Source organism: Electrophorus electricus, chromosome 8 (genome assembly GCF_013358815.1).
Source record: "Electrophorus electricus isolate fEleEle1 chromosome 8, fEleEle1.pri, whole genome shotgun sequence".
Taxonomy (NCBI): domain Eukaryota; kingdom Metazoa; phylum Chordata; class Actinopteri; order Gymnotiformes; family Gymnotidae; genus Electrophorus; species Electrophorus electricus.
Genome location: NC_049542.1, coordinates 11877623 through 11901931, shown reverse-complemented (window position 1 = coordinate 11901931; position 24309 = coordinate 11877623). Strand labels below are relative to the sequence as shown.

General features: G+C 39.9%; 1 protein-coding gene across 7 annotated transcripts; it reads left to right on the top strand.

Annotated features, from left to right (window-relative positions):
- The first annotated feature begins 1539 nt into the window (after positions 1–1539).
- trim46b (tripartite motif containing 46b) lies at positions 1540–16578 on the top strand. 7 transcript variants are annotated; one of them, XM_027002358.2, is made up of 13 exons: positions 2185–2385; positions 2574–2660; positions 7623–7869; positions 8133–8283; positions 8608–8806; positions 9432–9578; positions 11042–11137; positions 11527–11780; positions 12115–12236; positions 12406–12744; positions 14431–14660; positions 14815–14882; positions 14996–16578. In XM_027002358.2, the coding sequence occupies exons 1-13, from the start codon at positions 2383–2385 to the stop codon at positions 15432–15434; spliced, it is 2382 nt and encodes a 793-aa protein (XP_026858159.2). In that variant the 5' UTR covers positions 2185–2382; the 3' UTR covers positions 15435–16578. The 7 variants fall into 7 exon arrangements, with proteins under 7 accessions (XP_026858160.2, XP_026858159.2, XP_026858161.2 ...); XM_027002359.2 differs by lacking the exons at positions 2185–2385; positions 2574–2660 and adding an exon at positions 1540–1628; XM_027002360.2 differs by lacking the exon at positions 2574–2660.
- The last annotated feature ends 7731 nt before the right edge of the window (positions 16579–24309 follow it).

Genomic DNA, 24309 nt, shown 5'->3' with positions numbered 1-24309 from the left:
TATATGATGAGCTTTAAAAACAAAACAATAAAAAACAAAGCAAACAAATAAACAACAAAATAACCAACAGCAACGACAAAGGCAGATGCACATTCATGAATGCCCTTTATTTGGACTCATGAAAACTATATCTATATGCAATATATGTAAATATATATTAGATATATAATAAATAATCTTAATAAAATGTTTATTATTGCCATCAAAAAATTGCAGATTTTCCCTACTGTAATGTTTCTTAATGACATTGTAATAAACCACAAATATTACACAAATATAAAATAATATTATTAAAATTGCATCCTATCTTTTAAGGAATATAGCACAAATGAGACTATATCTATGTCTGCAAGATGCTAAGAAATTTAAGTTTTGTTTTTTTTTCAAGTTTACTGCTGTAATACATTGCTCATAGGACTTCCTTCTACAACAAACAAACTTGTACAATTTTTTTTCAGGTCAGCAAAAATATATAAGGGGTTAGTAAAACTCTGATCCACTGGCCTGGGGGTAAAATCTTTCAGTTAATGTTCAAATCCAATATCAAAATGGAAAAAAAATGTCATCTGAGTGACTTTGACCATAACATGTTTGCTGTTGACAGATGGCTCCTTGGATTCTATAGAGTTTATACAGAATGAGGTAAAACACAAACAAAAAACTTTTTTTTTTTCAGAAATAGCAATTCTGTGGGTGGAAATGCCTTTTCGATGAGAGACGTTTGTTTGAACTGACAGGAAGGCTATGGTAACTAACATACCCACTCTTTACAACTGTCGTGAACAGAAAAGAACCTCTAAACATGCGATATTTTAAGCAAAAATAAAGCCTCAGTCAAAAGAAAAAGACCAAAGACCCATTGTAAAACATTTTTAAAGGATAGCAGAGCACATATAAACCTTCCATTTATTTCCAAGATGCTAGAAAAAGCTCAGCAGCTAAGATCATACTTGAATCAAAACCACATACTTGAAGTCTTTCAGTCAGGGTTAAGGCCTCATCATAGTACAGAGACAGCACTGATTAAATCTGTTCTTTTTGCTATATTGCTTGATCTGAGTGCAGCATCTAACACTATAGATTACAACATTTTACTAGATAGACTCAAAAAATGTTGTTGGGATTAGAGGAATAGCCCTTTCTTGGTTTAAATCTTATCTAGCCAGTTTGTTAACATAAATAGAGACTTTTCAGCATACAACTGTATGCACTTGTATTTGCAGGTTTGATGGGATTGGCTATCATGCATACTAAGTCTTTTGGTTAATTAGCCTAATGGACGTCTATGGAACAAGGAGGAGGAGAGAGAGCGACATTTATTACTGAAGGTGCAGCACGCTTGCGCACGCACACGTGCACTAACCCACCCTGTGGCTGGACCACCGATATTTTATACTTCAGTTAGTTGGATCTCATGTGCCATCGAAACAAGTACATTACAGTGTCTGCGTTCTCATCTAACCATTGCTTTTAATGTCAGACTCAGCTAAGTCTGTTGATGCTGCAGAGTGCGTTGTTCCATTCCCAGGATAACCGTGATGGGACTGTAAAGCGCTTAGAAGACACAGTCTGTGAAAGGCAGATCGAATATTTATTAGCCTACCATGGACCTCTTGGCTCGTTTAAGTGTAAGTTGATACGTAAACCCAACCATTAATTTAGAAATAGCCTGCATGGTATGTCTACAGCAAACCTCACAAGTGTGAATCAGCTCTTAGACTACAGTATTCATCTGTGTCCGACTAAACAAACATAGGTGCCAATGTCAATGAAACACTGGTGAATTTGATGTGTGTCGTTGCCGAAAATGTTCCTTTACCATTTGAATGCTAGAAAATGTTATGCTATATGATATATTTTACAATGTCGAGTGTTTTCTGATACCTGATAGCTCCAAACTGGCTTTGGTGTAATATGTGCTCCGGCAATGCCAGAAAGGTGTCGGTACTAACTTCCCTCAAATGTCCTCTTTAAATCTGCTTTAACAGAATAATCTTAAATCTGATTTCCCTTCTATTTTCAGGTTTTGTCTTTTTTTTCTTTTGAGCTTGTAAAAGACAAAGGTTAACCTGGAAATTAAGGAAGTGTCATATAGCCTATTAGAAACATACAAACGTTAGTCACCGCACTAAAGAAAGGGGGCTTGCGCTCAGGAAGGCGCGTTGCCAGGGAAACGGGATGCGGACAAGCAGAGAGGTTGCCATGTAGAGGCGGTATAGAAGGCGATAAAAAAGGCATTCTGGTGGCGCACTGACGAAGACCTCCTACTAACCCACAGACCTCCTACTAACCCACATTTCAACTTACAAGGAGCGCAGTGGCAATGAGGCGGTGATTCCACTAGCCTGTCGAGGACCCCACAGCTTTGCCCCGAATCACAAAATGGTAAACTGCGCTCTTTTCTTAACTAACCTTATCATTTAAACTGACTAGCGCGATTAGATCACTCCAGGTTCTTTCCGGCACGGTGTGGTAACTACCTATCTGTGGTAACATAGGGCTAAATATATAGAGTAGTTTTAATTAACTGACATGTATGTTGGAATTTTACGGTTTCTCAACTGGCACACAAGTCGGCCGCCATGACTTACATTCACGGAGACCGTTGCTTCGCTAAACAGGGAGGATATTGTGTAATGGCGCCTAGATACCAGGTGAAGGTAAGCGCGTTGTCTGTTACTGCGTATGCACTAAAAATATCCATACCGATTATATGCTAACTACACGAAACCATCTCAAAATTATCGTAGTAGAGAGAGTGTATATAAAAACGGGTTTTCTTTTAGTGGAATGTGGCACGGTGTTCACCGGTTCACAGTGTGCTTTAGGGATAGAGAGTGACGTATAGGCCTAGTTGACATTGGCGAATGACGGTAAAACGTCTAAGAAATCCTGTCGCATTATAAAATGTTTTGAAACGTGACGAATAGTGTTCTTTATATATATATATATATATATATATATATATATATATATATATATATATATATATATATATATATATATATATATATATATATATATATGTGTGTGTGTGTGTGTGTGTGTGTGTGGGGGGGGGGGGGGGGGGGGGATTTAGCTAAACGCTACATTTGAAATGTCTGTAGGTCAAGGTTTGTTTGTCAGGATTTTCTTCCTAAATATTTTGTTGGTAAAACTATATATTAGCCTGTTATCCTTCTTTTTTTAATCTTCAGTTTTGAAGGTATAGTGCCTTTATCGTCCTATGTTTTTGTACATAATCTGAGTTTAATCTTAGTGTGTGACCATGTGCAAGAAAAATGTAATTAGTTAAACAAAAAAGAATGTGTGTAGAGGCTTCCTGAAACCCATCTACAGTAATATTCTCTAAACATCCTCAAAATGCTGTTTATTAATTTTGTAACTGCCCAGTGACCTCATGCATGTATCAATGTCAAGGTCATCAGTTAAAAGAAGGATACATGTGGCACAACCAGTGTATGTGACATGGGTTTATCCAGGACTTCGAACACCCACACATGGTGAAGGTTTGACAGCAGTGGCTGAACCCACCACCAGTGGTAGAGTGGTTGGATGTAGCTGCAGCTGTCCTGAAATGTAACCTACTTCCATAGCTGAGAGAGCTTCCTATATCTTTGATCAATGTACTGTTGTGCTCCACTACATTCACCTTTATTGGTTTGTTTTTTGTTTATTGAGATATTGAGATATTGAGGGTATCCAGCCTGTGGGTAGCTTTTGCCTAGCTTTTGTTGCTGGTGAATGTTGCTCTATTAGTCTCTCATCAGACTCCCACTCACCATTCTGCAATAGTGTTTCAGTTGGCGCACTGCTGATGGTGCAGTGAGGAGAGTGAGTCTGAATGGTTATGGTCACCACAGTGCGACAGTGCAAGGTAGTAAAGCTTGCCTTGTCATACCTCTGTGATTATTCATTCTGTTGAAGGATGAAGACTCACTTGCACTGAAAATAGTGCTTAGTTCCATTGCAACACTGTAAGTGGTAATCGGTTTTATTTGGACCACATTGGAAGCTTCCAGTCAAACTTCACTGCAAATGCTAGCACTTTAACTCAAAAACCACATTCTAAGTATAGCAATTGAGTGTCAGGTTAGGAAATGCTGTTCTGTCTGATTACCTGTTATGTCTGATCTTTAGATGATGGCTCTGGGATCATACTGTCTCACATAACATTTAGTAGAAGACATCATATTTCACTGCGATCTGACAGGTGCTCTTTCAATTCTTTAACGGCTTATGTAGCTTGTAAAAAATGTCATTGTCAGGCATCAAGACATTGTTTAATACCAACCTTATGAGGTTGCAAGCCTGCTGAGCAAAACAAGTAATACTTATTACACTGGTGAACAAATCCAAAGAGGTATGCTGGGAGTTGGGCATTGTTCTGTGTCATCAGGGGCCGGTGTCATATTTTAAAGAAACCCTGGCAATACATGGCCAGTTGGGGTTTTGTAGAAATTTGGGCTTGGTCTTCATTACAAAGACATCTCACTATTTATACCCTTTATTCTGCTTGTAGTATTAAGCAAATCCATACAGTGATGATGTGATGTGTCTTACAAGATTCCTTTGTGTTACAGGTTAGAGTTGCCTTGAAGTGGTGATGGTGCGAAATACATCCATTGTTGTGTATGAGTGTGGCAGACTGTAGTGTAGCCTCATGCTGAGCTGTCAAGCATGCCTCTTGGAAGACTAATAACCATAGCCGGTCATTATTTACATTGAATGAAGGCAGCTTCTTTGCCTGACAGACAATGCCATTTCTAAAGCTTAGGTCTTTATATCGGTGAGATAAATCTTGGCATGTCCCAGGCGTTTTCTCACCCCACAGGCTTTGAAGAGTAGAGGAGACACACACTAAAGTTGACTTGGTCTCTCCCAGAATCCCATAGTTTAAACATCCATAACAAGTTGTGTAGAATCTGTAACACGGGTTAATGAAGCCTAACCCATATGTCAAACAAGTGTATGTTCTCTCACAATTTATGGTTTTTACAATTTACAAAGAACATTCTTGTCACATGTACACTGTAGGGAGGGGAATCATTTTCACCAGACATTACATCGCAGTATTTCGTCAGTCATCAGTACATCTGGAACACTGGCCAGCTGCATGTTCTACAGTCGTTTAAAAGCTGTAAACAAATTAGTTACGTTAAACCAGCAACATTTATAAACACATAGTAATATGAAATTGCTAAGATCTTATCCTGTTATACCATTGTCTTATCTTGTTATTGTTTTATTCAGTCACTGTAATCTCTGTACTCAGTTTTTGACAGATTTCTTTAACTGACTACTGTTTTGTTAACTAGCAATGGTCAGAAATTGTGTTGGCATTGTGTTAACTAGCAAGGGTCAGAAAATGTGGATATTTGATGCATATCAGGTATTATAAAATAGTGTCATATTTTTGCAGTATCATATTTGTTATTTATCATTATTAAAAAATAACCTACATTTCTATTTCTATCATTTGTGCTTGTGACCTTTTTAACCATTGAAATTGACTTTTTAAAAATGTTCTTCATTTTCTCTTAAAATTTTTTAAACATTTATTCTCAACAAACTTTCAGCTAAAAACTGAAGGACTGAAAAGGTCAGAAAAGGATAAGTAAGAGAAGCAAAATTTGATGTGGAATAAAATATAGGAATTAATCTGAATGCTTTATATAAAAGGCTCCGTGCTGCTCTGTTTTGAATGCTTAGCCCTATTTCAATATTGGTTCTCTCTTTCCCTGGCCAGTTCATGGTAACAGTTGTAATACTTTTTGTAGATCAGTGTATGTTCAGAGATTTACTTTAGTGTTCACTGTCTTAAGACAAAACATGGAATGTAATGATTTACTGCTCAGTTAAATTCTACTTTGTGAATATTGCAGATCAGTTTCTTGAAGTGCACAAGCTAATGAGGTTGAGGAAAAAAGTGTAGTTGCTGAGTTCATTAGAAACTGCTCCCTTATGGCAACTGACTAGTTAGGCATGTCCATTGGAATGAACCAGAAAATGGGGAGCAAAGAGAACTTAAGTTTCTATAATATTCTTTGGTATGGTAAATAAAATTCTCTAGTGTCTTAGCTAATGTCGCCATCCTGCCCCACCCTTGCAGGTTCAAGATTTGGTTAACTCATAATCGAATGGTGATTCAGGGATGTCCTTAAAAATTTTGCTGTGACAATATGAGACCAGCTTGAGACCAGTTATCCAAAAATTAATGTTGAGTGGAATTCCAGGCTCATATGGCCATAATTTTCATGACTGTATATGTTCTTTGTGTTGACATTTAAGTTTTGACATGAGCTAACCTTTTGAGTCATCTTTTCATATGTTAGAGTAACAAGATATGGTGTTCTCTCTCTAGAATTAATAGGCCTCCTTCCCAACAGGAGAAAGTAATGCTTTAAAGATAGTTATTACAACCATCATTATATGATACCTGCCATCTTTTTGTCAACAGTTAAAAAGGGATGTATCCATATGGAATGTCCTGGGCAAATGTTTTGCATATTATGATATTATACATATGCTTTAGTTTAACCTTTAACAAGTATTACAGATTTTGCAGCAGATATGTTGATTATTGTGAGTTGTCACTGCAGTATCTGTCAGACATTGTTAACAGTGGCAGGTAAAATATGAAAATGTAAAAAAACAAAACAAAAAACATCTGGGATGGAACGGAACCCACTGTTCTGCAGTGGCTATAGATTATCAGTCTACCATAGCAAACCCAGCTCCCAATGTGGCTGCAGCTCATGTGGCCCAACTGGTGGAGCCAGAAGAGTAAGACAGCACAAAATTCATAGGTCCTGTTTCCATGCAGAACTTATACTGTCATAATAACAAATATGTTTCACTCTGGATAACAGCAGCTGCCAAATGCTGTAAATGTAGCAGACCTGGTCCATGAGCTGTGTGTAGTCTGTCAATGAGCTAATGGGGAACAGTCAAGTGCCTTGCCTTAGTTAGGGAACACCTTAGTTAGTAACACCTTTGTGCTGAGTGAGCAACTGATTTACTTGACTCTCAGCAGTTCAGTGTCCACAGCATCAATTGCTGATGGTTTCGACTCACATTTTCAGCACACTCGTTGAACCGTTACCTCATAACAGTACTCCTAAGAGAGCCACAGGAGTTTGAAAAGTGGGTGAAAGCATTTAATGACCACTCCGCCAAACTGCTTCCTCTGTGGAGCAGAAAGTATGGGATCATTATGGCACTTCTGCTTCCATACATTGACAGAAAAAAATGAATATGTTCTGAAGGCCAGTGACCACAACCATAGAAAATATGTAAATACAGTTTATCAGAAATGTTCAGTGCAAGCGAATTGTTTGGCTTATGTTCTGAATTGACTTAAGTAATCTTCATTGTGATTTATGGTTAGTCATATATTTAATTCACTAAACAGTTTTATAGCACTTTGGCACTATAAATTTCTTAAAGCTCATTAACACTGGCTCCCTTAATAACTCTCCCCCTGTCTCTTTCTCTGTGTCTCTCTTTCTCTCTCTCTCTCTCTCTCTCTCTCTCTCTCTCTCTCTCTCTCTCTCTCTCTCTCTTTCTTTCTCTTTCTTTTTCCTCTCTTTCTCTTTCTTTCTCTCTCTCTCTCTCGCCAGTCTAATCTGAAGAGCATGGAGCGGGAGCTTCAGTGCCCTGTGTGTAAGGATATAGTGAAGCAGCCGGTGGTGCTGCCCTGCCAGCACAGTGTGTGTCTGCTCTGTGCTTCTGAGGTGCTGGTGCAGAGTGGCTACCCGCAGCCCGAGCTGCCCCCTGAGCCCAACTCGCCTGCCTCCACCCCCAACACCCGTTCGCCACGCCAGGCCCGCCGGCCCACACCCAAAGCCGAACGCATGCTGCGTCCAGGTCTGTGGTTGTATATGTGTGTGGCCCATGGTTTCTGTTATTCCTGCTTGTGCAATCCTGCTGAGTAGCATCATGCTTTGCCTGAAGATAGTGCTGGTGCTTCTAGACTCACAATTTTGCATAGTGCATTAGCGAGCAGTAATGGAAAGGTAAATTGAGAAGTAAATTCAATAAGTAAGAAAATGAACAAAAGAGGGAAATAGGTAATGATGGAAGGGGATAATTGACAATGCCTTCATGTTTTCTCCTATACAATCGTGCAGGTTTTGGAACGTATCCAGGGCGTAGGCGTAAGGAGGGCCCTTCCCAGGCCATGCTCTTCCCCTGTGTCCCCTGTGGTCGAGACGTGGAACTGGGCGAGAGGGGGCTGGCTGAATGCATGAGGAACCTCACCCTGGAGCGTATAGTGGAGAGGTAATGCACAGAGACACAGTTCGCTCTCAGTACTCCCCAATGCACTGGACATGTTATAGGCTGATGTATTCAGAGTCACTCTAACTGAACCAAGGGATACTTTACATTGAAAAAAATTACTGTCTGGCACACAATGGTCTTGACTACCTGATATTTAAGGTTGCTATGTCAGTTCTTGATTTGCTGAGGCCTCAATAGTTCAGTTAATACTGGATTAACCAGGCAGCTAGAGTTTGGTTTTGGAGCAAATACAGTGACCATAGCAGCTAACAGGGCACAAGGCGCACATGGCATTCAATAACAGTGTCCTGTTGAAACATGCAGGTACAGGCATACGGTGAGCCTCGGCAGCGTGGCCGTCATGTGTCAGTTCTGCAAGCCGCCGCATGCCCTGGAGGCCACCAAGGGCTGTGCCGACTGCAGGGCCAGCTTCTGCAATGAGTGCTTCAAGCTTTACCACCCCTGGGGCACGCCCCGCGCCCAGCATGAGCATGTGCTGCCCACCCTCAACTTTCGGCCCAAGGTGAGCCATGGGACTAGGCCAGCAGCAGCCGCCCTTTCGGTGGAGGCTTAGGGGTTTGAAAATCTGCAGCAGCTCTAACACGCTCCTCTGCAGCAGCTATCATAGTATGAACAGTGGTCTATAGTTCAGGTTCATGAAGTAAAAATACACCCCCACAATTTTGTTCCTTTCTGCTTGGCTTTGCCAATTAGTTCAAGCTAGCAGGTAGGATGAATTGTGGCAGGACACTGACTTTCTGAACCTGAGCTCTTATACCTGTGAGTGGTAGTACTGTAGTATTATCAGTTATCATTAATAAACTGCATGTATCCAATTCTGCATATCCATTTATATCTTAGTGCTTTTCAATTCAGAGGTATTCCTGACACTTTCTCTTTGCAGTTCCTAACTGAACTGAAGCTTCAAAGGTCTCAAAAAAGGTTGCTCTGTGCTAGCATGACTGTGTTGTAAAAGTCTCTTCTGTTCTAGCGTGACTGTGCTATAAAAGCCTGCTTTGTGCTAGCACAACTCAGCTCTCTCTTAAAACTATCAAGTGCACTCTTTGAATGAGGCTCCTAACTGAGTCATTGTTATTTCATAATCACATAATCACAGTCATAATTCCTCCCTCTGCCACTACCTGTAGGTACTGACATGTCTCGAACATGAACAGGAAAAACTGCAGTTCTACTGTAAATCGTGCCAAAGGCTCCTCTGCTCCCTCTGTAAGCTCCGTCGAGTCCACGCAGGCCACAAGATTGTGCCTGTCACCCAGGCATACCAAACACTCAAGGTAACTTCCAGAGTTAGGGTCTATTTAGTTTTACTTTTCACCTGAGTTGGACATCTGTAATTTAGTGCAAGGAAATCAGTAAATGACTGTGTTCATGTGACAAAATATTTTAATATTCGTAGTCATTATTATACAGTTATATATTTACACATTCTGTTTTCTAAGGCCAAAACCTTTAACGAAAAGTGTTTTTTGTTTTGGCTCAGAACTACAGAAAACTGAATTTAAACTGAGGTTAAAGGAAAGAATATCAGCCCTACCTCTCAAGGTTAATAACATCAGCCCTATTTGTACTGATACAAATCATAGACCTTTTATACATTGCCTAAATGTGACCACATGTAACTGGATGTATGAACATAATCATAAATAAAACATGTACTGAGTTGCAAATACTTAACACTGAATGTCTTTCTTAAGCATGACCTGTAACCTCACATGACTGCAAGCTATAATCATCACATGACTCATATTCATGACATGCCTGTTACATGTAGAGATCACATGACAGGCAATGTGCTGCAGGACTTGTAACGCATATATTTTAAGTTTCTGCTTGTTTTGGGCTTTTATCTTCAATTGTATCTTTAGGTAAGTGAAAGGTGATTGTCTTGGTTAGTGCAGAACCTTTATGCCTTTTTCACCCTGGAAAACTCTAGTGTTGGACCACTTACCAAGAACTGGAGAATATGGCACCAGAAAACCTAACTTCTAAGATACTGGTAAATTCTGATGGAAAATATTTTTTAAAAAGTCCTTCTTCAAAGGGAAAACCATAGCATTGGCAGTGAAGACCATGCTAATGGATCAATTTCATATGAGTTCTCAAACAGTTAAAATAGATTTGTCTCGGTTTTAAATAATGAATTCCTGAGTCCAAATAAACAATAATAAGCATTTAATAGGTATAATATATTTTTAAAAATTATGAAATCCAAAACAGAACTTGGCAATGAACTCTTAGACCCTACTGAATGTGTTCTCCCTGGTATGGTGAAGTCCCATTCTCTGGCGGGTATGGATTTGGACCTGCGGACATAAGATGCGTCTTGTACACTGCAAAAATCATTCTACTGCAGCTGTCAGTGGTCACTTCATGAGTGAAGATTACCAGTTGTTGCAATCTTACATGCAAATGTCTCTGTTTCTCATATGAGATGGTCTGGATTGAAGCATTCACAGTTCCTTGTCTTCTCCTCATTCTGTCATTTGTATAAGTCATTTGCTCCTGTCTGTCCACAGGATATGCCAGAAGTTGAAAAGCATTTTTTTCTTTTCTTGCAGCTGAGACTTTAACATGGTTAACCCAATATGGATGTAAATGTTCTTGAGTTAAAGTTCCACATTTTAGACTCATAGTCGTTTCATTTCAAATCCATGTTGGAAGTATGAAGCCAAAAACAGGAAAAGCTGAGTGATTGTTCACTTATTTATTGCCTGTGATATTTATGTGTGTATAATAGGACAAGATCACCAAGGAGCTAAACTACATCCTGTCCAATCAAGGCACAGTACTGACTCAAATCACACAGCTGGAGAATGCCATCACTCAAACTGAGGTATCACTCTCATTAATGTTACTAAAAAACAAGGACACGATATTTGTCCTGTGTGCTCTCCTTTTAGCTCATGTATCAACTTCATTATACTTGAATATTACATATTTTTATAGTTTTTTTTACAATTCATATGTATTTCAGTTATTTGTTTTTTACTATGAAAATAAATCATAATTCAGCTGTTAGGAAAAAAAATGCAATTATATGCAGTGCTGAATGTCAAAATGAATACACAAAGCTGAAATGCTGGAATCTGCAACCATCTATTTCTATTCTGCATTTCCACTCAGTTAATCAGAAGAACCTATTTTAATAATTTCCCCTCTTAGTGTGAGACTCTTCTAGCACAGAACAATAACCTGTGTGTGTGTGTGTGTGTCTGTGTTTAGGTTAATAGTGTAGCGGCCCGTGAGCAACTCTCTCAATGTGTGTGCGAGCTGACGGCTCTGCTGTTGGAACGGCAGTCCATGCTGGCCCAGGCCCTGGAAAGCTCACGCCAGAGGCGGAGTGAGGCCTTAGCCAGTCAGGTTGCTGAGAGGCGGAGCCTGCTGGAGCATGCAGGCCTGATGGCTTTTACCCAAGAACTCCTGAAAGAGGTGGACTCGGCCTGCTTTGTACATGCAGCTCGACTTACACACAACAGGTAATATGCATGCACTTGCTCACACACACACACACACACACCAAGTAAGACACAATTAGTGTTTAGCCTTGGTCGACATTTATAAGAATGCATAGTATACTGTATATTCAGAAGTCTTTGAAGAAGTGCCTTATGAATGCATACCACATTTCTGCTCGTGGCAGTCTCATGCAAACAAGACAAAAAATGTCATACATACTTTTTATAATCATGCTGTGTTGGAGATAAATCTGTAGGTGTCAAATCTGTAGGTCTCATTGATGGCCCTGACCCTCTCTTTTAATCTTACTTATCTGTCTCTCTCTCCCTGTCTCTCTTTGTCTTTCTCTCTCAGGTTGGCCCAGTCCATTGAATCTCTACAGAATTTCTCTCTCTCCGCAGATCCCTCATTCCGACACTTCCAGCTGGATGTCTCCAGAGAGCTTAAACTCCTCACTGACCTAAACTTCATTCAGGGTGAGAAACAACACAGTCTCACCCACACACTCACACTTTGCCTCAATACCTTTGGTTATAACCTTTTGTTCTATGCTAAGTTAGGATGGCAAAAAATAAGTAAAGTAGGTTTTTAGTGATTATAGATATAATAACATCTTATCTACCTAAAAATGTCATTTCCCATCAGCCCCTCTAGCCCCTGTGATTGACACCCAGCGCACTCTGGCCTATGACCAACTCTTCCTGTGCTGGAGGCTGTCCCAAGACTCCTCTCCTGCTTGGCACTTCTCTGTGGAGTACCGTCGCCGGGGTGTGGTGCCAGGGGGCGGGGCTAGAGGCGGCATCCGTGGGGGATTGGCTGGTGCCCGCTGGGGCTGGCAGAGATTGGAAGAGGTGTGTGGAACCAGCTCTGTGATTGATAGGCTGGAGATGGACAGCGTGTATGTACTGCGAGTGAGGGGATGCAACAAGGCCGGCTTTGGGGAGTACAGTGAGGAAGTATATCTGCACACGCCTCCAGCTCCAGGTGACCACTCTGCAGAGACTCGGGGAAAACAGGGCCCTAATCATGTTTATTCATGATGTCCTGCCATGGCTGCAATCTTAAAACATCACATATACAGTATTCACATACGTATCAATTAGATTGTTGAAAAGGATCACACTGGACTTGTTACTTTGCTGTTTAGTTGTCCTGAATACAGAGGTAGTTAGAATAGCTTTTTTATGCACAGACATGAAAAATAAAGTCTAAATAAGTGGTAGAAATACAAGCTCTGTGTTCATGTATGTGTGCATACACATGAGCGTGCACATGTGTATAAATGTGTGTAGATGCAGTTTGTGTGTGAGTATTGTGGGGTGTTGAACGCAGAGTGGATGCCTTCTAGGAATGTCAGTTTTCAAGCTTGCTGTTTTGGAGAGAAGGAGTAGTAGAATTGGGGTGTCCATGCCCACTCTATAAAGGGTCTGCTCCACTCTAGAAGGGGTTTGTTCCCAAAATCTAAGGGGAAGTCGCATTTAATGCCCCATTTTGACAATATATTATTTGTGACCTTACAAGTCAACAAGTCAGTCACTTAAAGCTGTTCAGCATTTTTTAGCTTTTTTGAAAGTGCAGGGTCTGAATTTTGTTTTGTATAAAAAAACAAAAATCAAACAACAAACAAAGCTATGTTCATCCCACAGGTCCAAGACATGGTACATATATTGATAAATTTACATGCATGGGAAACTTACAAACATACTTAACACATGAACCAGTCTGTGTGTACTGTGGCTAAGAGTCATGCTGTTTTGATTACTTTTAACAATCACAGTTCGCCCAGGAAGTACTGATCAATAACTCATTTGTCTTTCACTCCTTTTTTTACCCATCCCCATCCCTGCAGCCACCTTTTTGTTATTCTCCTATCCTCTGATGGTACACTTTTATCCCACATTCTTCTGTTTCCTCATCCTTCTTTTAGACTTTTTCTCTTATCTGTTTTCTGCTTGCTTATTACCTCTTTTTACTTTCTGCTATACAAACCGTTCTTTTTTCTTTCTCGGGACTTTGGTGCTAGTAGACATTTTGTTGTGAGATTATAATTGTCCCACCACCCAAGCACCTACTGAATAACACTGAATTTACTAATAGCCTAATGTTCTGCTGAGTTCGGACAAATATTTAAATAGAGCACTTCTAACATTAGCAAGTTGTAAATGTAAATGTTTTCAACTGTTATCTAATGTTAGTGTGCCTTTTGAGAGAACAGTACAATAGGGTTTGGCTAATGCCTGCAGAATGCTAAGATAAATCTCCATAAACCAAGCTCACCTCTCCTTTGTCTACTGAGAAAGGCACATTCTTCCTTTGAGCATGTTCTGTCCAAATTTCTGTAGTCTGTGTAACTCCCCTCTTCAGTCCTAATTTTTGCTGTGGCTTTTTTTTTCTGATAGCTGTCCTTATGCCTTGTCCTCCCCTTTTATACCCCTTTTATTCTATCTGTCAATCTTCTTTCTCCCCATCTCCCCCTTCCTCTCATCCCTGTCTCTGTTCCCCCTTGTCAATTCTGCTCTTCTCTTCTTTTAACCTTCTTAACCCCTCACACTTCTCCTGGCATTTATTATCTCCTCTCCTTTCCTCTCCTCTCCTCTACCTCTCCTCTCCTACCCTCCTCTCCTCTCCTCTCCTTTCCTCTCCCTTCCGCTCCTATGTCTGTGCTGTCAGTGCTGAATTTCTACCTGGACTCACGCTGGGGACTGCATGCTGACAGGCTGGTGGTCAGCAAAGAGCAGCGCTGCGCCCGCAGTGTGCCAGGACTCTCTCTACTGCAGGCGGCTGACCGCGCTCTCACTTCCTGTCACCTGACCGCCGACCTGCTTGTGGGCGACGTGGCCGTCACACAGGGACGCCACTACTGGGCATGTTCGGTGGAGCCTGGCTCCTACCTGGTCAAGGCAAGGAGAACTTGGTCAATGTCATGGTTACCGTCTGATTATTGCAGTGGTCTGTTATTTACCATACCGAGGCTTCTCTATCCTCCTAATCTCTCACTCTTTCATCCTTAATCAACACACTTTCTTTCCCTTGCTCTTTTCCTGTGCTATACAGGTTGGTGTTGGTCTGGAGTCAAAATTGCAGGAGTGGTTCCATCTGCCTCAAGACATGGCCAGTCCACGGTGAGAGAGCAAAAAAGGATAACTAATGTGCTGTATTTACTTTAAACTCCACCCCAGAGTTGTTGTCAAACCACATACACCCCTCCTATTTAACTATTACGTAACCTCCACAGGTATGACCCAGACAGTGGACATGACAGTGGGGCAGAGGATTCTTCAGACTCTCCGCCCCCTTTCACCTTCCTCACCATGGGCATGGGCAAGATCTACCTGCCCCCCTCTACCAACTCCCATCATGGAACAGCCAATTACCGAGATGGTGGCATTGCTAATGGAAATGGCCCTGCTTCTCCAACTGGAGTCACCTATCCTCTACCTCCCAGGCTGGGGGTGTGTCTTGACTTTGAAAAGGGTCGGGTAACCTTTTATGATGCACATTCTCTCCGCCCACTCTGGGAGGGGCCTGTGGACTGCTCCGCCCCTGTCTGCCCAGCATTTTGCTTCATTGGAGGAGGGGCTCTGCAGCTGCAGGAGCTGGTAGCAAATCGTAATGCAGATCAGACACCTGTCAGAAGGGTTACCATCCAGTCCCGTGTAACTAAACTGAACTGAACTGAGGTAAATTGCTATAAATTATATTATTCCGGCAAAATAAGATACACACTGGGCAATCTCAGTGAATTTTGTTTTTATATTTAATTTTTAAGAAACAGTTTTTTAATTGCACTGAATATGCACATCAGAACAACTTTGTGATTTTCTTTTGTTCTACAATGTCTTTAATAGGGCTTCATTACTTTAATTGTAAATTTCTCTAAACAAATTGCAAGAGCTAATCTTGATGTGGCCTATGAAACTACTTAATATATCTGGAAAAATGTTTATATGCAAGACCATATAATACTCCCTAGAGATGTGGAATCTTTTGCCTTTTTTCTCTTGTTTAGATTGTGCACCTCAAATGTTTTGATACTAGTTTCTTTCATTGAAGCAAGCCAAAGTGCTTTCTATCTTTAAACGCCTCCTCAGTTAACATATCTGACTGTTAGAGACCTCTCAATGATTCTGGTTACTGTTAAAGCCAAAGTCAGTGCCATTCTCTCCTGTTCATTTCAGTTCTATCTGACAGATCTCTTCAGTCCCCTTCTCTTCAATGCTCTTAAATAATGTTGACTGGCAAATTGACGATTCACATCACAGACATTTACATACTATTTTAACTACTGTATGTTGGTTCAGGAATCCACATCCAATCTGTGTTGTAAATATTAATTGCATATTTAAACTTTTTTTTTTTTTCTGTTACCAGTTTACCTTCATTTCATCAGATTAGAATGCCCTTAACTGTAATTTCATCAAAAAAATTTCAATCAAAAGAGCGGCCTGCTTATAGGTTGAATTAATAATACTGAACTTCATTGTACTTAATGAAGAACATAAGCAATGGTAAGGAATCAGAGTGTGTTAATTGCTCCTGTATATGTGATGTGTTGAGGAGATGGAGAATGTATGAGTGTGCGTGCATGCATCTGTACACTTGCTACATTATGCAAATCCTTTAGCTTTATCTTATAGATTTTTTTTTAATGGGCTGACAGTGAACTTGACTTTGGTTATGGTGATAAGCTGTGCTTCCTTCAAATCACTTATAAACAGATTTTGTGATTAAGATAACATAGACATCACCTGCTGGCAGAATATTTATTAAATCTTAACAAAGAAAATATTGCAAAATAAAGTGTAAGTCTGGATATTGGACAGTCATCATTTGAGTTGTTCCTGCAAAATCAGGCTTAAAATGCGGGCACTTCAACATTTTGTCCAATAGGGGGCAGAAATAGACAATGTATTGAGGCATCATCACTGACCTGCTGGGGATTTGGCATCTCCAAGCCCACTTCTGAGAGCTACCTTCTCAGTGAGTGAAGTTCTAACCCAATACTTGTACATCCTACTTCATTATTTAGGTGGCATAGAAAATCTGAAAGAATTGAATTGGACATTTTAGATTAGGCCTGAAACCCAGAGTACGGGATGGGAAATATACAAACATAGACAGTGGCATGCAAAAGTTGTGACACCCCTGGTCAGAATTTATTACTGTGACTAGCTAAACAGGTAAAAGGACCTCATTTCCAAAGGGCATAAAGTTAAAGATGACATTTCTTTAATAGTTTTAAGCAAGATTACTTTTTTATTGCCATCTTTTATAGTTTCAGAATAAAAAAGGAAGAAGGCCTGAAGCAAGTTTAGGCACCCTTAAATAGTAAAACCCCCTTTGTATCATAGCTTCTGAATGCCTTTTGTAGCCATCTTGTATCTCTTGATGTAGTCTGTTTTGGATTTCGATCTGTTTAAGATCATTATCTTTTTGTAGAACGTATTCTCTTCATTTTCAGCTTTTTAAAGACTTTGATGTTTGTTTCCCTAATTTGTTGTTATTTAATTGAAGCCATTCTTCCTTCTACCACTGAAATGTTCCATGTATCACTAGCTACAACAAGCCCAAAGCACGATCGATCTGCCTCCATGCTTAACAGTTGGAGAGGTGTTCTTTTCATTAAATTCTGCACCTTTTTTTCTCCAGACATATTCGTTGGATCATCTTATCCAAAAATTCTATTTTAACCTCATCAGTCCACAGAACTGGTTATCAGGATGGCCCAGGCTTGTATAGCTGTTCTTCTGTCAACTTCTGATGCTGAGTTTTATGGTGAGGATAAAGGAAAAGTTCTTCTGATGATTCTCCCAAGAACATTATATTTGTGTAGGTGTCACTGCATAGAAGAACAGTGTACTACCACTTCAGAAGTCTTCCTGAATATCTTTTGCAATCAAATGTGGATTTTTGATTTGCCTTTCTAGCAACCCTATGAGCAATTCTGTCAAAGTTTTCTTGGTGTTCCAGACCTCAACTTGGACCTCCCCTGTTCCTATTAACTGCTAATGTAATTTCTTAATTACATTACAGAATGAGTAAATGACTGAAAACACTTTGCTATCTTTATATATACTCCTGCTTTGTGGGCATCATTTATTTTCAGAGTGCTAGACAGCTGATTATAGGAGCCCATAGTTGCTGATTGCTGGGACAAAACTTTATAAAGTATTTATAAAGCTTTGAAATTAGCCTTTGGTAATGATGACTGTGTTCAAGCCATAGCTCTAACAAGCTAATTAAGGTTTGAGACCTGGGAAAAGTTATCTGAAAACTCAGATCTGTTCGGGTGCCCAAACATGTCCATGGTGCTCCTTTGCTTTTTTTCACTTGTAATTTTGTTCACTTGAACAAAACAAAAATAATAGACTAATCTTGTTTAGAATGTTGAAAGAATGTTTTATCCTTAACCTTTTGTGTTTTGGAGATCAGTAGTTCATCTTCTACTCCCTTAATTATTCACAGTAACAGAAATTTTGATGAGGGCTGTCCAAACTTTTGTGTGTGTGTGTGTGTGTGTGTGTGTGTGTGTGTGTGTGTGTGATAGCAATGGTGGCTGTCAGCATGAGATCAAGCACTAAGCACTAGTGTATCACACCACACAAGACCTAAGATGCAGACTGTGCAAAGGAACCTCTGAGACAATCACACACTGTGAGACGACCTTGTGGCAGGGATCATATACATGAACATATGCAAGGCATTTGAACTAGACACCTCCATGTCCAAATGCCAGAAACTACAGATTGGTGGAGAACAAGGTTAAGTTTCTGTGGGACCAGCAGATCCAGACAGATAAGCATGTAGTGGTGACCCAACCAGATATCATGACAGTAGGCAAGATGCAGAAAACAGCAGTGTAAATAGACTTGGCAGTCACAAGTAATGGAAACATACAAAGGAAGGAATATGAGAATTTGGACGTTGGATGGAATGACGATATGGAGAGAATGTGTAAGGTTAATGTCAAGCTTGTCCCCATGGTGATGGGGCACTTGGGGCTATGACCCTTAATCTGGAGGAAAGGCTCCAACAGATTCTAGGAATGACATCAATCACAGTCCTAGTCTCTAATAGAAGGCCAAATGTGAAGAAACATTCACCTACTGGAAGGGTGAGACATAATATATGAATACTACATCTGTCTTATAATTAATTAATTAATTAATTAATTAATTAGGCTTTAGAAATTAGATATAATTACAACACATTTGATATGTCATGATCACAATTTAGGTAACTCGTCAATGAATCTAGTGAAGCTAGTATTTGACATCACATTTTACATTTAGATTTGTGACAATAGTAAACAGTTTCCAAGACTATTAGATAGACTCAGTTTTATCAGTTCCATATACATTTTATTATTAACTTTTTGCAGAATTTTTAGATCAAGTCATCTCTGCAGATGATATACCCTCTCTGCTTTTAAAAAACCCAGATGTAAAAACCCACATGTCTTTAATTGCTGCCATCTTGAGTGGTTAGGTTTGTTTTGGTTCAAGCAAAGCTTTTGAGCAAATACAGAGTGAATGAAGGGGTAAAGCAAGCCGATGTGCTTTCCCCTATGACTGAATACTGTGTTTTATAAATGCAAGCAACTTTGAAATCGCAGATTACAAAATGTAAAATGTAAAATGTAAATGTAGGCAGGAACTGTGAGTGAAAGATCAACATTGCTGAGTTGTACTTAAGTTTCTTGGCTCTCATTGAAATCACAGATCGGAAAGTGATGAACATAGTGAGGAGTGTGATATTTCTCACAAAATGATGGCGCAGATCCTGTTCTCTTCTTGTATCGCCCCTATATCATGTCTCCTGTTCTGGCATTTTCTTTTTTGTTCTGCTTTTCAGCTGACAATAGCTGTGTCCTTCACCTCATATATATTTTTTCTCTGATGGCTTCTCCTTCATTTGTCCCTGTCTCCCTCTATTTCTCCTTTTTCATCTTCTACCTTTGCTTCACCCCCCCCCCCCCCAAAAAAAAAACCCAAAACAAAACAATAAAAACCAAAAATTGTAACAGATTGGGTTTTAGGCATGTAGTCATAACACCACATGTAGCCCTGGCCTTTAATCCTACCAGGAAGCCTTACACCCAGTGAGAGGGGAACATATTTAAATCCTTCAGAAGATTTGTTTCTGCCTGACCTTCAGCAATCATTATTTAATCATTTAAGTCCAGCCTTTTCCCTAGGTCCCAGTATATCTGTTAAAGGTTTGGCTATACACCCCATGATTTGGTCATTGGCCCTGGTGTTCTACCCTGTTACAGGCTTAAAGCCACACCAGCTGTTGTAGGGTCTGTATGGTCCACTACCATATGTGTGTATTACTTTTCATAGCACACTGTACAGGACTGACCTGGTTTTACTCTGTCTGTCACTATGCGATAAAATTTCTCTCCTGTTCACTTGGTATTGAAGTATGATTTAGGTTTATCTGCTCTCCTACTGATTTGACCACTGATAACAAGCTTCTTTTAGCCTTCACTGCTGCAACATGTAACAACAATGTCAGTTTTCAGAAGCCTACTTTAGGTGTCACACAGTGTACAGGAAAAGTCCACCCAGACCTGTCTCTGCCTTAAAGCTGAGCAAAAGATAGGTGGGGGTGGGTGGCAATCAATTAGTTGAAATGTTCAGGTAAGAGGACAGAGGGAATTGGATGAAGCTTTTTTTGAGGTGTGGGGACTGGGGGTAAGGCTAACGGCCTCTTTCCCCTCCCCCACATAACAAATTAACACTGACAGCTACACTGTTCGGGTCTGCAGATGAATCTGCGTTTTCAGCTTTCAAGGTTATGACCCCCCCAAGAGCCTGGCTCGTCTGTATGTCTGCTGCCTAATCCTGTAGATAAACGCGAGCTCCTCAGAGTTGTGGCACAGGCTGGTGTTCATCTTAGCCAAACGAAGGGATGGCATGCTCTCACTGCTAGGGAACAAATTCTCTTCACCTTTACAGACGATGCACATGTTTAACCCCTTTGATATTGGACTTTTGAGAATTTGATCTGAGGATCATATTTAAGAGATGTGCTTCATTTTAAAAACATTTTTCCTAGCAGCATGTGTTGTGTTAGGATTTTAAGTTGCAAGCTAAAGCATTTAAGATTTACATCATGTTAAATCTCTATCAACAACACAAAACCATACACTGTAGTTAAATACATTAAATCTCTATCAACAACACAAAACCATACACTGTAATTAAATACATTAAATAATCAGTAAACTACTGAAAGACATGAAGTTACTGTATATATTCTGCATCCAAAACCTAAACTTGACAGATGTTTAATTTCAAATAAGAAAAGTATGGATGAAGATTATTGCAAGGGAAATAATACATTTGCATTTTGTTCCACCTCACATACTGGTGGTGTGAACAGCCCAAGAGGTCAGCAGAGAAACAGGTCTGTTATATACACGTCAACCATTTCACTGCGAGTTATACTGTGTATGACTATGTATGTGACAAATAAACCAAACTTGAACGTCTGGTTGGATGCACCCTCTGAGGGAAAGTTCACTGGACAAGAGGCCAGCACCAGCTGGAGACATCAAGCTATGTTCCAGCTGTGCACGTTGCACCACATCACACATTTCTATGGCCTCTTATAATTTTTTAATTTTTTTATATCCAGCATCATAAATGAGAAGTGTTTCAGTTAAATGCTACAGTGACTGCATGTTCAAACTGGTGGGTGGTTTAAAGAAGTAATAGTTCCAAGTTAGTGATTCTTCAATCAGACAGATTGATTAATTACATGTAGAACAATCATTTAAAACACCCCACGCCGATTTACTGATATAAAATGAAGTATGGCATGCACATTGAGAAATACCACAATAGTATTTCACCATGGTTGTATGGCCTATGGTCAGGAATGACATCAATGGGACTTCACAGCATAATTCACTACAAGCACGTTACCATTCCAAGAAGGTGAAACAATAGGTGTTGGTCACTTTGGTCCTCTGCTGCTGATCTGAGATCAGTTTGCGCTGTATTGCTAAAGGTAAGTCCTGTAAATCTGTAAGAGGATGCTGTCCTTAGGCCAGTACTATTATGACCAGTAAAGTATGCAGTGCTACCCTGCCAAAAAGAGAAACAAATGCACAAAAGAAGAGACATAGCATTTAAATGAATCAAGCCAGAGTGAGGAAGAGACTGCTGAACCAATACATGTTGGCGGCATGCCCTTTTTACTTCTACGTGTCTTGCTGTGTATTTTGGAGCTGTTTCAATCACTCCTCCAACACACTGCCCTGGTTCCTGATGCTCCTCCACGACTATAAAAATTCCAGGTCCCAGGGAAGCCGAAAAAAGGCAAAGCAGGACATGAACTCGACAGGGGGTTCATAAAGAAACACATGTTTTCTGGAAGGTTCTGTCAAGACCAGCTGTGCATACATCACCATGCTGAATGGCCACAGAGATGAAGTGCATAAGAGACTGATTAGGAAGAGAGAAAAAGAGGTGAGAAAGTCAAATCCAAATGAGAAGAGGTGCAGAAGGGAGCTGTGGGGGACAAAGATGGATTGACTAAAAGAGAATGTGACAGATAAAGATGAAGAAGGACAACAGAGAGACAGAGGACAGATAGAGACAGTGATAAGAAAAGGTCCCATGAGGTCAGGAGAGGGGAGGGAGAGAGAAGTAGAAGTGCGCTAACAGTTCTGGAGTCAGCAGCTCATGCTCTTCTCACTTCCATTCCTGCAGAAGGGTGAAAGGTTGGCAGGTGCCAGAGGGAGGTGAAGAGAGAGAGGAGTACCAGGGTCAGATATCTCCAGGGCAGAGAAGAACTGCGTAGCAGCACACGCTGTCGTACAAACACTACTTCAAAAAACATGTCACCATCATTCTCAAAGATATTTCTCTAAGAAAATATAAGTTCCCTCTTTAAATGACTCCTACAGTGGACCTGCATGATCTAAACAAGATTTACTTAAGGATTATTATATTGCAGGGTATTGAAACATTAACTGAGCACTGAGCATTAAATGTGCATAAATTGCTCTCATGCTCACCTCTTCTGGTACAATAAACACTCTTATTTCTGAAATGGAACATTAAAATTCTGCTTGATTTACGCTATGTAGTTCATTGTACCTTAGGGAAGACCACACAGACACCTTTATCCTGAACTCCTGTTTTTTCAGCATAGCAGCTACATGGAGTCCTCCAGATTTGTATGGTTTGCACATTACTATTGCTATATTATGTTTGCATTCCGCATGTCTGGGCCCTTGTTCAGAGGTGGTTGTAGGTTAACATGTGGTATTATTCAGCATGGGTCATTTCAAATTTAAGTCAAACGTACAAGACTAGTCACCAGTGTGCATACTATCAGTATAGAGTATATCTATAACAACAGCAATAAAAAATTTAAAGACTACTTTTCATGTTGTGGTGTGGCCTCTATGCAAACCACCAAAATTGCCCTGTATCTAAACCAGTGAAAGATTAACAAGCATGATTGTAGTACAGTACTATAATACTTTCCCACCACCTCAGATGACAGGATTTGCTTGCATATAGGCTTAGTAATCCATTGCCCTACATAATGAGGCTCGCAACCCTGTTGGCACTATTGACTTCACCCTACTGTAGAGAGAACAATTTACTTGTCAATGTGTCTCTACTATAATGACCTTTCTCCCATATAGCACTGTTAGCACTTCATCAATTTCATAGAGGGCATTTCAGCAGTCTCATTAACAGCCTCAAGAACACTTTCATCAGGTCATTTCTTTTTGTACCATTATAGAACGGTTTCTCAACCCTAACAAATTTGTTGCAGTTGGGTTATGTGCAGATGGATTTTAAAACTCTTCTAATAAGAAGAGAATTAATGAGCTTGAATTAGTAACATCAAACATCATACATCTGAACAGATCACACAAGATCATTTGTCTTCACACTGGCCTGCAAACCTAGTATGCTCATTAGTCATATAGTAACGGTCTAGATGGTCATAGAATAACGGTCATTGCTGTCACTCACGCCCTGCTGCAATTACAGTAGTCCAGCTCATTAAAATCGACTTCTGTCAGGGTCTCGTGTGCTAATGGCCGCTGTAAACATCATTGTATAAATCAACACAGGTGGGAGGGGGATTCCGCCAAGTGCCAATTAAATTAAACGTCAATAACTGAGTACTAGAGCAGAATGCACATGGCCAGGTGAAATAACTACAGACTACGTATATTGTACACTGCCACTGTACATTTGTTGAAAGGATTGAATTGAGTTGAGTTGCTGGTGTGTATTTTCTTTCTGTATACAAGTGGTTCAGAGATATATAATCATAAGATATTTGGTTGTAATATATATATATTTTTTGGGGGGTGGGGGTTGTGCATACAGCCAAAAATATTTTATCACAAATTGTTATTAACAGTTGAGTAGGCATATTTTATACAATGCCATAATTAGGAAAATAATTAATAAGACTTTAATGGCCTCTTGAGAGAGTATGTTTTGGTGAGGGAAGAATATATATAGGCTTATTTGCACACATTTACATATGCACATGCACACATAA

Coding starts and splice junctions, on each gene's coding strand:
- trim46b (XM_027002358.2), top strand. Junction 2,661..7,622: donor CGCCTAGATACCAGGTGAAG/GTAAGCGCGTTG, acceptor CTCTCTCGCCAG/TCTAATCTGAAGAGCATGGA. Junction 8,284..8,607: donor CTGGAGCGTATAGTGGAGAG/GTAATGCACAGA, acceptor TGAAACATGCAG/GTACAGGCATACGGTGAGCC.